This window comes from Megascapheus bottae, chromosome 9 (genome assembly GCF_031878675.1).
Source record: "Megascapheus bottae isolate mThoBot1 chromosome 9, mThoBot2.hap1, whole genome shotgun sequence".
In the NCBI taxonomy this organism is placed as follows: Eukaryota; Metazoa; Chordata; class Mammalia; order Rodentia; family Geomyidae; genus Megascapheus; species Megascapheus bottae.
Genome location: NC_143517.1, coordinates 40,063,619 through 40,077,667, shown reverse-complemented (window position 1 = coordinate 40,077,667; position 14,049 = coordinate 40,063,619). Strand labels below are relative to the sequence as shown.

Below are 14,049 nucleotides of genomic sequence, written 5' to 3'. Positions count from 1 at the left end.
GATGCACAGAAATGGGTGCCAATCTGTTGTTAATCTGTGCTGGCCCTAACATGGATGTGGAGTAAGCTGAGAACAATAAGCAAGAAGCCAAAATACCTACACTAGATATTTTTTCTTTCTTTCTTTCTTTCTTTCTTTCTTTCTTTCTTTCTTTCTTTCTTTCTTTCTTTCTTTTCTCTTCCTCTCCCTCCCTCTCCCTCTCTCTCTCTCTCTCTCTCTCTCTCTCTCTCTCTCTCTCTCTCTCTCTCTCTCTCTCTCTCTCCTTCCTTCTTTTCTTGCTTTCTTTCTTTCTTGGTCACGGGTTTGAACTCTGGGCCCTATCCCTGAGCTCTACAGCTCAAGGCTAACACCCTACCCTTGAGTCAAGCCCCACTTCCCATTTTCTAGAGGTTAATTGGAGATAAAGAGTCTCAGGTCCTTTTGTGCCCAGCTTGACTTTGAACCCTGATCCTCAGATCGCAGCTTCCTGAGTAGCTAGGATTACAGGCATGAGCCATAGCGCCTGGCTTACACTAGATGTTTTCTAAATCAGATATCTACTCGGATTACAAATTTTTCTTCTATGTAAAAATTCCCAGAGTCTAGAGCTATTTGAAGTCCCTACCTGTTGCTCCATGCATTAGTGTGAAGGGTACACTCTGTGACACACATCAAATAAACAGATCAGAAATCCAAATTCTGCCTCCTCAGGCCCGCAGAGTTTCATGACAGTCTTGTTGATGTGAAATATCATGTACAGGATTATTTAAAAATGCCTTTACACACTTTCTCCTGTATCTAGATGACAAGAAGAATTGGTGTGCTACTGGCTGACTGAACCTAGTCACAGCAGAAGTGTTCTGTGATTCTACACAGTATGGAGACCTGGGATACGTGCTGCTCAACATATTTATCGACTTCTTGGAAGAACACGTAGAATGCATACTCACCACATCTATAGAAAACGTAAAGCCATCAAGGACATTTAATGTTAGATGACAGCATCACAAAAGTTTCTAAAGCAATTTAACAATCTATATGAAGCCAATAGCAACAAGACTTAATTTACTAGGGAAAAATGCAAAATCGGTCATTGGGTTCGAATTTACTAGGGAAAAATGCAAAATCGGTCATTGGGTTCGAATAGCCAACTGTTTAGCAAATCATATGATAAAAACCTAGAGGATATGGCTGACCACAAGTTCAATAACAAGAAATAGTCTGAACTTGTTAATAAAAAGCTAACTCACCCTTCTACTTTATTAATGGAACCACAGGGAGGTAATAGCTGGTTAGACCACATTTGGAATACTATGTGTAATTTCGGCTGCCAGATTTTAAAAAGGGAACATAACACACTGGTGTGTTCATACAGGGGTAACTGTGGTGATGTGTCTGGAAATCACATTTACTAAGAGAGTGACTCAAAGTGCCAGAATTCTTTGGCTAGAATAAGAAAACACTTAGAGAAGATGGGGAAGCTGCCATTGTAAAAATTGTACTGTGGGTATACTGAGTGGGAAGTATGCTCTAGAGGATAAAAAAGTGGATGCTACCAAGCGGCAGTAGTGAGATCAATAAAAAAAAGTTTTTAGGTCTGGCATGATGACACACACCTGTAAGCCCTGCTATCTGGAAGGTATTGAGTGGGAAGGTAATAGTTTGTGGCCAGACCAGACAAACAGTTATAAATGCCAATTATATGAGGTAAAAGTACAACCTGAAAAAGTAAAGCAAAAAGGCTGGTCTCAGGGCTCCAGTGGTAGAGTGCTTGCTTATCAAGTATACGGCCCTGAGTTCAAAACTCGGTAAAATAAAAAAGATAATGGCTCATGCCTATAATCCTAGCTACAAGTTAGGACACTGAAATCAGGAAGACAGAGATCTGAAGTCATCTGGGAAGAAAAGTCCACAACACTTCATCTTCAACATAATCAGAGAAAGGCAAATTAAGTGGTGTGACTCAAGTGGTAGAGTGCCAATTGAGCAGGAGAGCCAGTAAGTGTGAGACCCTGAGTTTAAACCCCAGTATTAGTCAAATTTTAAAAAGTTTCTTTGGTCACCACTGGAATAAACCACAATGCTGATACTGGGACCTTCTAAAACAACATATCATGGGAGAGATTTTCATACTAGTTCAAGGGAGAAGTTGGAAAAATTTCCTAATTTGGTTTGATAAACTTTCAAGCAGTATCTATAGTTAAGGCAAGACTTCAGAGATCAGCTTGCTGTAGGAAACAACAAACAAATAAACAAAAAAAACACAACAGGTTGGGAGATTATATGAGCAAATTTGGGTCTAGCCTGACTTTGGACAGAAGCAAGCTACAGCACTGAAATCTCTCACTGGAAAATCAACATAAAAACTATCCTATATAAAAAGCTTTTCAATGATCAATGGCTGTATCTCAGTATCTTCCTATATTAGTCCATTCATCATCCTTGAAGTTGGGAATTATGCCTTATTTGAGGAAAAGGGTTTAGCATATGATAAATCCTCAATAAAATGTTTCAGATAAATGAATGAAAAAATGGAGGCACTTTATAGATGATATTGAGCTATACATACATGAACTGTCACCTCCCAAATACAAAAAAATTGAGACTAGCAGTGAGGTGGACTGTACTAAACACTTCCATTAAGAGCCAAAGATCTTGAGAACTTCCTGGGTCCTTTTAGAAGGAAATTTAGTCACAATGGGATAATTACTTGACCATTCTCCTTCAATGTCTCACACTATACTTTTCATAAACAATCTGATGATCTCCTGTGACTCTTAAGAGAAAAGCCAATTCTGAGAGAATACTAGGGGCTTGTTAGAGCTATTCTCTGTTTCAGTTTTCCTCTCCTTTTGTCTTTTCATCAGACAGGACAGCCAAATGATGTCTTTTTCCTTAAAAGGAACATGCCCCTAACTTATATCCTGAAGTTTCAAACATGTTGCTTGCACTGACTAGAAACTTCTACTACCCTCTTGTCTAGAGGTTCATTTATCCTTAAAGACGCAGATGCCAGGTCCCTCAACCAGACACACACTTCTTGGCCTTCCAAGGTGTCTCTTCCAGACACCTGCTGCTTCCTTCACAGCTCCCATGTAGTCTGAAGTAATACAAATGTCATATGATCACTTAGTACCTACCTGCTTCACATGAAAACTCCTAGAGGACAAAGACAGTGCTCCATTTTAATACAGAACATTTTATGTAGGCTGAGTACCAAAGTTACAACGAGGTACATACTAAAAACTCAAAAAATGTAGATTGAATAAAGTAGGCTTTGTATTGCTGTTTAAATGGTAATGTTCTATGTGTTTATTTCTTATTCTGAATATTAAAAAGTACTGTTGCTTAACTGTAAAAATAATAAGGTTTCTGACTATCAGAAAGTGAAATCCATTATATTACAACAGGATATAAACTCTTGTCTGGTAGAAGCCTAGGCATAAGAACACAAAGAGCAGGAAATGAGGCGGTGAGTGAGGAATGACTTTTCTGTCTTATCCTACTTCTTACAGAGCAGCAACATCAAGACAAAGGTTTTGATAGACTACATTGGTTCAATGCACCTCTCATGTCCCTGAGTCTAAATGGAGTCTCAAGACAGTGTGCTCAGGCCCAAACCAAACCACTAGAAAATCGTGTATGAAATTTCAGTTAAATTGTTATTACCTAGATCATTATTATTATAACTTTGGGTCAATTATTATTATCTCACTTGGATTATGTAGTTAAAAATTTTTTTTAGCAGGACCAGGAGTTTGGCCTACTGGTAGTGCTTGCCTAGCATGCACGAAGATCCAGGTTTGATTCCTCAGTACCACATACATAGAAAAAAAAGCTGGAAGTAGTGCTGAGGCTCAAGTGGTAGGGATCTAGCCTTGAGAAAGTCCAAGGACAGTGCTCAGGCCCTGAGCTCAAGCCTAAGATTGGAAAAAAATTTTTTAGCACTGGTGAAAATTGAACCCTAGATGTGTAGATGCTAGGGAAACAGTGGAGGAACTACAGTCCAGTCTTGCATTTGCGTATCTATAGAGATGCAAACCTACAGATTCCACTCCACCACGAGGTCAGGCTACTACTCATTGTCAAATTATGGAAATGGGCACCAGTCCACTTTGAGGCCTCCCACTGAACATGATATGGCTTCTCACCAGATGTGAGCCAGAGACAATCTGAGAACACCTATACCACCCTCATGGTCACAATTGTGTGGTCTACATGCTACGAGGTACAAAGAATGCTTCTTTGTGAGACTAAAACTATTTCTCCTTATCTCACTTCAAAATTATATAATATGAGATTGTCTAATTTACAAAAACAGAACCTGGGCACATGTTCAGGACTGACAAAAGCTTTCTTCCTTGAGGCACAATAGAGGTTTAATGGTGTTCTAATTCTACATGTTTCGGTCAGTGTTGAAACTCATATCCCATCTCTTGCACCAAGGGCTGAGGAGACGCTCCTGGAAGACAAGCCTGCCACCCTCAAGGGCTGCTCTTTCATTGGGGACACAGCGCCTTCCTTCCACAGGACATATGGTACACAGCTTCTCAAAGATTAATGGGAATAGGAGCCTCTGCTGCTGGGTCCTCGGCCCCAGATGATAAGAGGAGGGTTGGAAAAAGCACCTCCCCCAGGCTTTGAAGCATCTCTGATTACAAAAGTTTGAGGAAATTTAGGAACTTCCCAAATATAGCTTGGCAGGCAAGATGCCTATTGTAAAGAAGTCTCTAGTCATATCTAAGCAAGTTTTCAAACGTCTTCAAACCAATGCATGGGAGTTCAGGAGTGCTTGAGAAGCTTACAGTATTCATTTTGTAAATTAACAAGGCTAGGAACATTTCCCAAGGCTGCTCAGACCCAGCAGATTTTTAGTGATCATCAAATGATCACTGCTGAGGGAAACAAAGCTCTGGGTAGACTTGTCTATTTCAAAGGCAGGCTTTAGTCCCCTTCTTCTTTCCTTTTTTTTTCTTTTTAGCAGATTATTCATCTCCCCACTTCCAAAATAAACACCAGGCTACTGAGAACCAAGTCACTTCATTTCCCAGACCTCTCTATACATCTATCAATGCCTGTGTTCATCCTTATTTTTCCCTCTGTCAGAGAAACAGGACTGACTCTTCCTTCGTGCTTGACTCTGCCTATGTTATTTTCTACTCTCCTTTCCTGGCCCCTCCCCAATAACATGTAAAGAGCTTCCTCCACACTGATCTCATTTTTTTTTTTAATGGCCACTCTACTTAAGAGAACAATTTAAACTTGCCCCTGCATTCCTTTACTTCTGGTTGTTCTAATTTCTCATCATTATCCTGCCTGGTCTCTCAACAGTTCTCCTATCCAGTCCTCCTGTTATCATTTAGCTCCTTTTCATCTCTTTTGCTGCCTTATGCTTGCAAGCTGTAGTTTCTCTAGGTTATATCTTGACCCTCTTGGCCTCCTTCATATACTTTCTCAGCAGTCGCATCTTATTCAACCACTCACCAGTATTTGCTGTGGGTAAACATGGCAACCACTACCAGAAATCTTGTTTTAGCAGAAAATAATCTAAAGAACTAAGTACAGTTTATAAACCTGTAATCTCAGCTACTAGGGAAATGGAAATAGAAAGATCACAAATGCAAGGTCAGATTGGACAAAGCTGAGAGACAATATACAAGCAATATACAAGCAAAAGGGCTGTGGGCATGGCTCCAGTGGTAGAGTGCTTGCTGAAGAAAAAGATAATTGAAGGTACAAAAGTTATATGAAGACATGAAGGTAGTAGCTAAATCTTTAGTTAGTAGCTAAGTCTTTGATAGTAACTAAATCTTTAACTGAATCTTGAGAGACAAGAAAAAATATCCTAAAGGGCAAGGAAAGTGCAGAGTCGAAGAATTCCAAGTGAAAGAGAACCACACATAGCCCAGGGTCTTAAAACATGGGTGTTGAATGAAGGAAGATTGAGGTCAACCTTAGACCCTTCTCTCACAGTTCATGGCAATTTTCACTTACATGGCTATTATAAAACTTAGAAAAGATTGAACTTAGCACAGCTAGCACAAAACCTGACACAGAGATAAATGATAACCAGTGTTTGTTATTATTGTAAATATAACTTTACTATGTATTTTATAACATTAGGACCTATTTCATAAGCTTATTGTGAAGACTATGTGAATACGTATGAAATGATTTTTAAAAAGTATAGTACAATGTTATTCAGCCATAAAGTGACTAACAACTTTGCAATTTATGTTGTAGAATGTTATCACACATGCAATGAGCCTTTAACATAATTTATAGAATAAAAAGAGCTCTAGAGAGATACTTTATGATTTCCTTATCTGAGATGCTTAGAAGTAAGCAAAGTTAAGAGACAGAAAGCACATGGAGGTTACCAGGATTGAGGAAAGGGAGAGTGTGTTCATGGTTTCTGTTTAGAATAATAAAGTGAATAGTGGCTATTAATGGTTTAGATATAAAATGGTTCCAAAGGTTCATGTATTGAAGTTCTGCACATGGCACTATTGTGAGGTAACTGGATCATAAGGGCACTAATTTCATGAATGGGTTAACCCATTGGTGAGATAGTTCGTAGCTGAATGGGTTCTATTAGCCAAGAACTACTTGAAGTAAGTAGGACACTGGGCTATCTTTGAAGGAATCTAGCTAGTCTCCAGCCCAGTCTTTTTCTCTGCCATGATATGAGCAGGTTTCCTCAGCCATGCCCTTCCACCATAATGTTTCTGCTTGCCACAATTAGAGCAATGAAGTCAATTCACCATACACTAAAACCATTAACTAGAGATAAATTTTTCTTCCTTTGAAATCATTTAATCAGGTGTTCTTCTCATAGAGATGGAAAACTGACTAACATAATAGTGATGGTTAGACAACATCAAACAATGACATTAAACGTATTTAATGACACTGAATTGTCATTAAAATCGACAAGTAGTAAAGAAATGTTAGGTTTGTGTGTCATTTTTCAACATAAGCAATACTAGTCATATTTAGTAACATAGAAACAAATTAGCTTTTTAGGACTATTCTTGTATTTTAAGAGTTTTATGGATTACTAGGATAGATATTTTAAAATTGGTAAGCTTTCAAAACTGAGAATTAATTTAGGGTTGATATAATTATTCTAAAATCCGAACAGCTGACCTACTTTTTATATAAAGAAGTCTGACGTGTGCGAGTGTGTGTGTGTGTATACATGCTAGTACTGTGGCTTGAACTCAGTGTCTGGCTGCTGTGCCCTAGGGTTTTTTTTTTTTTTTTTCTTTTTTCTGCTGTTGCTTTTGTTTGTTTGTTTAACGCTAGTGCTCTATCACTTGAGCCACAGTTTCACTTTCAGGTTTTTAGTGGTTAATTGGAAATTACAAGTTTTATGGACTTTCTTGCCTGAGCTGTCTTCAAATCACAGTCCTCAGATCTCAGCCTCCTTAATGGCTAGGATTACAGGTGTGAGCTGGTCCCTTGCTAAATATATTTTGTTGCATTTTTTTTATCTCTACTAGGTTTCATTTTTCTAAGTACTGCTTCTGACAGATAATTTCAGCATTTAAAAATAATATGTACACAATCAATGAGAATTTAGAAAAGGGGATTATCCTTTGGGCCGCACAGGAATCCATGTGGTTCACTAACCTGTGCTCCCTGACTGTTGATATCAATGGCGTCACTCCACTCAGTTGTTATTTCTTCCAGCAATTCTACTCTCATACGAAGACTAGGAAGTAAATCTTTGGTCCTACAATCTGGATAACTGGAAATATGATGATATAGCTCATGATGAATTGAACTCTCAAAAGGAATTTTTCTGCAATAAACTTCAAACTTTGGAGTATCTGAAATGTAAAAAAGGCATACGTAAAATAGACCACTCAAAAAAGGATGCATGCTCTTTTGTGTGTGTGTGCTGGTCCTGGGCTCATTGAACTCAAGGCTCTCCAACTGGAGAGAAGAGTCCCATGGACTTTCCTGCCTGGGCTAACTTTGAACTATGATCCTCAAATCTCAGCCTTCTGAGTAGTTGGGATGACAGGTGTGAGCCAATGAAACCCAGGTACATGTTTTTATTTAAGCATTCTTTATAGGATCACAAATATCTACTAAATCAAGAATCTCAAGAGAGAATATGTTTTATATTCTTTTAATTCAATGTCATAAAATATACCTTTAATATTCTCCTTTATAAGCAATGTTACTGGACATCTGTTGTGAAAAATTACTCGAGGACTAGGGTCTTCTGAGAGGGTTAAGTAAGTCACTCCAAGGTATTCTTGGTATGTCAGTACTATAGCCCTGGAAGAAAATCAAATCAAATGGCAGACATAGCTTAGAAAAAAATAATACACAATTACTTGGGTTTGCAATATTCTTTTTTTTTTTTGGTTGGTCCTGGGACTTGAACTCTGGGCCTGGGTATTGTCCCTGAGCTCTTCAGCTCAAGGCTATGGCCTTATCCTTTGAGCCTCGGCACTACTTCTGGTTTTCTGGTGGTTAATGGAGAAAAGAGTTTCACAGACTTTTGTGCCAGCGCTGGCTTTGAACCTCAATCCTTAGATCTTAGTCTCCCGAGTAGTATTCTTAACTCTAAAATACCTTCTTTTATTATGGTTCAGGAAATACTTTCCAGTAATGGAAGCCTTCTCATTTATTAGCTATCATAAGCGAACTGTGAGTTTACTCTTTTTTTTTTTAGCAATAATAGTAATATACATTTCTCAAGAATAAAAACCATAACTCTAGCATTGAGAGCAAACAATAGCTGACTTGATGCTACCTTGCCTCCTGTTCTTTTTCCTCAAACTCTTCAGTCAGAGTACACTCCTCTCCCCCCAAAGTATTTGGTAAATCTGGATAAAGAAGAACCAGACTGCTTTTAGTTACACTTGGAGAGAATTTTGGGTGCTTGCTCTTTTTGCATTCTAACCATAGACTCATAGTGCTTATTGCCAAATTTCACAAGATGATCATACTTCACAGGATCTATATGTCTCTATAAGGAGTAAAGCTGCATTACTTGGAGGTAAACATGGACATAAGAAGAAAAATTCACGCCACATCACACATACAGATTGTCAAAATTAACATAAGAAATAAGGTATTTTGTCAGATGTGATCTTAATTTATGTTAATTTAAAGGGTCCCATAGCACACTATTCTCTATTTACCATCTATTTACAATTCAAGTCCTTTCCAAAGATTGAGTTTTTCTGAGCCAACTGTCTGTTAGTATTTGGTGAGAGCACAATAGTACTTGCATCCTAGTGAACTGCTGAATGAATGGGAAGAGAGATGAGGACGTGGGACACTAAAGAATGAACTCATGCTCAGAATCACGTCACTGGGAGAAGTTTTTTGTTTGTTTTGTTTTCTTCCTCAACTATCCTCAGGCAATTTCCTTTTGACAATTGTAAAAGTTGGAGGCCAGGATATGACTGAAAACCAGAAAAAAAGGGTAACTACTTCTGTACAGGATTACACTCCCGGAGTGTTTGTGAACATGGAAAAGAAAGATGTAGGAAATACAACCTTAGCATTAAAGATACCTTGAATTAATTTGTTACCTTTTAAAATATGACTATTAAAAAATATATACATCAAGAAGGCTAGGATGGCTTAAATCCCAGTCTGTAAATCCATAATCATTTGAAGAAGGCACCTCTCATGAAGTCACAATATATTTTCTTTTATAATTGTCATGTATATCATAAATAAGTCACTTCTGAGAGTTGCAGAAAGCTCCTCAAAACAGAAATCCATGTGAGCATACCATTTTCATTTCTGCGCTTCTTACTTGTAGAACTGCTTATCAGCAGTTGGCATAACTTGAGAGCAGGAATAAGCACAGAACTGTCTTCCTTGGCTTGCATTTATCTGTTATCTTTTTTAATTATATTTTTCCTGAAAAGTTCCATTTTGAAGTAAAAATAAAACATTGGAAAATGGAAAGGTTTTCCAACTCAATTTTCTCATATGCTAGCCTTTAGTTTACAAAAAAAACCCCAAAAAACAACAACAACAAAAAACCCCTACAACAAACTCCTAAAAAATGTTGAGGGCTAGGAGCATGACCTAGTGGTAGAGTGTTTGTCTAGGATGCATGAAGCCCTGGGTTTGATTCTTTGGTACCACATACACAGAAAGAGTTGGAAGTGGTGCTATAGCTCAAGTGATAGAATGCTAGCCTTGAGAAAGCCCAATGACAGTGACCAACACTGAGTTCAAGCTCCAGGAGTGGAAAAAAAAGAATTGATTCTTCTCATTACAATGTACTGCTGCTACAACAGTATGAACACCGTCATTTCCCCTTAGTTTAAAGGTGGAAAGGGACAAATCTGATAAGCATTAGACTAGGACAACCAATTTGTGATCATTACATGCAACCAACTGTGTACAATGTCCAGAAGGCATTAGAGTTAAAAGGATAGCTTAACATTACATCTGGGTAGCACTACAATCACCCCCCTGCTTCTTTTGGCTTGAGGTTAAACACTTACTTCCACAAGCAACACAGGGCATTCACAATTATGTCAAATACCTGGTACAGAATCCATTTTCTCTTAAGTTCCCGAAGGGCACTGCCACGCTTTGTCTGGGAAACTCTTGTTTAATTATAGCTGGTAGGCTCCAGCACTGCGAGCTGTCAGCATCTGCTGTAGGGCAAAAGCCCAGCAAGATCTGTTTCTGAAGCAGGGATACATCCCACACTGATGACCCAATATCAGGCATGAAATCCCAACAAGGAAGAGAGCTGCATTTCATAGCAGATTGGTCTTCACCTGGGAAAATGCTGAAAGTAGCACTGTCTGGAACATGAAAATACTAGGGGGAAAAAAGGATAATGAAGAGGGAGCATATTTATTACCACAATGCAGATGCAGTAAGTTGAACTTTGCATTTTCCTCCTCAACACAGGGGACCGAACCCAGGGTCTCATGAATGTTTGGCAAGACTTTTACCACTTAAGCCACACCTCCAGCTCCCAGTGTCTATTTTTTCTGAGCATATTAATAGAGCTAGGGTGTTTTACAATGCTAGGCACAATGGTTCATACCTGTAATTCTAGCTACTCAAGAGGCAGAGATCCAGAGACTGAGAGACATTGAGGAAATCCCAAACCCAGGCACATAAAACGTGGTTTTTGGCTGGGCTCTGCCACTTGCTGCTTTGTGATTTGGACTGTATCCTCCCCTGCACATTGTATTTCTAATGCTCTGGCATCAGTAGTTGTGTAAATAAGTGGGGGAAATAAGAACTCTTTTTTTTCTGGGTTTGAACTCAGCTTTTCATTTTTGTACACAGTGAAGTAGGATAATCAGGAAAATTACTAGAACACATGCCAATTCCCTACCAACAGTGCAGAGGATGATAACCTCTGTTTTCTACCTGAACAATAAATGTTTATTTTTATTGATCTTTCAGTTATCTAGAATGAAATTCCACTGTTCTGACATTTTTGTAAAAACCACATACATTGCAATGTAAAAAGTATAGTACTTTAATCTTATTTGATTATTCTGCTCTAATTTCTAGGGCCTGTAAGTAATAGCTGCAGACAAAGGCAAAGAACGGCAATACTTTCCGATATGATAGTTTGATAGTATGAAACAGTAGCATGCCATTTTCTCTTAAATGTAACTGTTCATTTTAACTGCAAAAAAAAATCCTTCTGAATATTGTTTAACTTATATCCTGTCAATGAGTTGTCAAGAGAAATGATCTGGTACATTTTCACATTATAACCCTCATAGACACAAACTTGGCTGACTGATTGAGTTCAGACCTAACCCTTGGTCCATATAGCCTCCTCAGCTTCTGTGGCTTGTAAGCCAGATGTTCTTTTTCATGCAAGTTGGAAACCTGTCCCTTTTCTGCTAGTGTGGGTTTAGAGAATCTTCTAGAGTACCAAAAAGTTAATGCTAGTGAATCTAAGTAAATGCAATGGAGGCAGAAACAATCCAGCACTGTGTCAGGATTTGCTGCCTTGGAGGATTTTGGCTCATCAGTTACCATTCATGGCTTTAATTATAGCATCTAATTACTAATCCTAAATTACCTATAATTAATGTTCATTTTGCTCTTCACATGAGGCTAAAAAAGTCAATTCTATTTGTTTATCTATAAAATCAACCATATTATGGATGTCTTACCTCCTTTCCAGAATGGGGATTAGAGGCAGATAATTGTGGTTTATAAAATATCTGATATGGTGTATTATTGATGATTGTAGTCTTGTCTTCAATCTGAATAATTTGTATACCTTGTTGTATCATGGAGGAAATACAGAATTGGCACAACTATAAGATAAAATCGAGGAAAGAAAGAGCAATTTTTACATAATGATGATGACATGTGACATATACAAATCTTTCAAACATTTTATCTGGTTTGTCCATTGTATTTAATAGCAGTCCCTTTCAGTCTCAAAACTGACTGGCCAATGGAAAGGGCTAGCATTTACTTTTCAGTAAGGTAGTTACTTTTGATGCTCTTGTGTAGTGATAAACAGAAGGTTTTCAGATTAGTTTGTAAATTATCTCACAAAATATTTATAAAGCACTTATGTGCAAGCATGTCTTATTCAATAAGATTCAACCCAGCATCTCTAATCCTTTATAGCAGTGATCTTATAAAATGCTTCTTATAGTACAAGGAGGGTTCTAACAATAATGGTGATGATAACAGAGAAAAAAATAACGACTGACCCACACATATTAAAATATTGTTCTACCCACTCACTGTAAATATTTTAAGCATATTACTGACTTCTGTGGTTTTGTTTTCAATCTTGGTAATTTATGTGTCTTATATTACAGAGGAAATACAGAGTGGAAACATCATAAGATCTAACTGAAGCATCATAATATCTAAATAGGTAGTTATTATTGGTCCCACCGTTCAACTTGCCCAGGCCTACTTGGAGTTGGGATCCATGAGTTCTGGTTCTACAGCATTGCAATTCACTACTTCATTTATCATTCCATTACCTTATTATATTACTTGAGGAACATCAGCTCAGAGGAGATGCTACCTACTCATTTAGTAAGTGGTAATCTTAGGACAGCAGGTCTCAGACAGTGGTCTGGAGGCTCATGGGTGATCTCTGAGAAGGGGGTAAGGTGGTGTCTCAAAGTGAGAAATGGTATTATTTTTTGTTTGTTGTGGGGCTTGAACCTGGATGCTGTCCCTGAGCTCTTTTGTGCCAGGCTGGCACTCTACCACTTTGAGCCACAATTTTACTTCTGTTTATTGAGTGGCTAATTGGAGATAAGAGTCTCCTGGGGACTTTTCTTCCTGTGTTGGCTTGGAACTGTGATTCTTGATCTCAGCCTCCTGAGTTGCGACAGGTGTGAGCCACCAGCACCAGGGGCAAAAAAAAAGTAGTAAATAAATAAAAATATTAATAAGACACTATGTTTTCACTCTAATTTCCTCATGAGTATATGGACACTCCCACAGGCAATGTAAAATATCATTCAGATGGCTTATGAAATATATTAAAATTTTTATGCTTTAAAATTTTCTGCCTTGGTTCATTTACCCAATCGTCTAGAAACAAGGACATACTAAATCCACTAGCACAATGATGTTCATTGCAGCACTATTTACCATAGCAAAGATATGGAACCAACCCAGATGCCCCTCAGTTGATGAGTGGACCAACAAGATGTGGTATTTATACACAGTGGAATTCTATGCTGCTGTCAGAAAGAATGATACTGCCCCATTTGTAAGGAAATGGAAAGACTTAGAAAAAATCATATTAAGTGAAGTAAGCCAGACTCAAAGGAACACAGACTCAATGGTTTCCCTCATTTGTCATAATCAGTAGAATCCTTGGGCTCTCCTAGCAGAGATTCACAATAGAACAAAATCTAGATACATAAGGCCATATAGCATGATGCTAAATGTAGGGACCTGCAGGATATAGAAACAAAATCCATAAAATGAGTGATTATTGTCCTTAATGTACTATGTTATCTCTCATCTCCTTTGCTGTCCCTTAGTTATCTCATATTGTTATAATATTTCACCTTGTTATCTGATATATTTTATATATGCTCAATTGGTTAT

The 14,049-nt window shown here is 38.0% G+C and overlaps 1 protein-coding gene across 1 annotated transcript in view; it reads right to left on the bottom strand.

Annotated features, from left to right (window-relative positions):
• Positions 1 to 14,049, bottom strand: part of Vps13b (vacuolar protein sorting 13 homolog B) — a 494,062-nt gene that overhangs the window by 28,693 nt on the left and 451,320 nt on the right. The window contains exons 51-54 of the mRNA XM_090339134.1: positions 12,126 to 12,272; positions 10,514 to 10,797; positions 8,144 to 8,271; positions 7,615 to 7,814 (exon numbers count right to left, since the gene is read on the bottom strand). Coding sequence (XP_090195260.1) covers positions 7,615 to 7,814; positions 8,144 to 8,271; positions 10,514 to 10,797; positions 12,126 to 12,272 — 759 coding nt within the window. The remainder of the gene's footprint in view (positions 1 to 7,614; positions 7,815 to 8,143; positions 8,272 to 10,513; positions 10,798 to 12,125; positions 12,273 to 14,049) is intronic.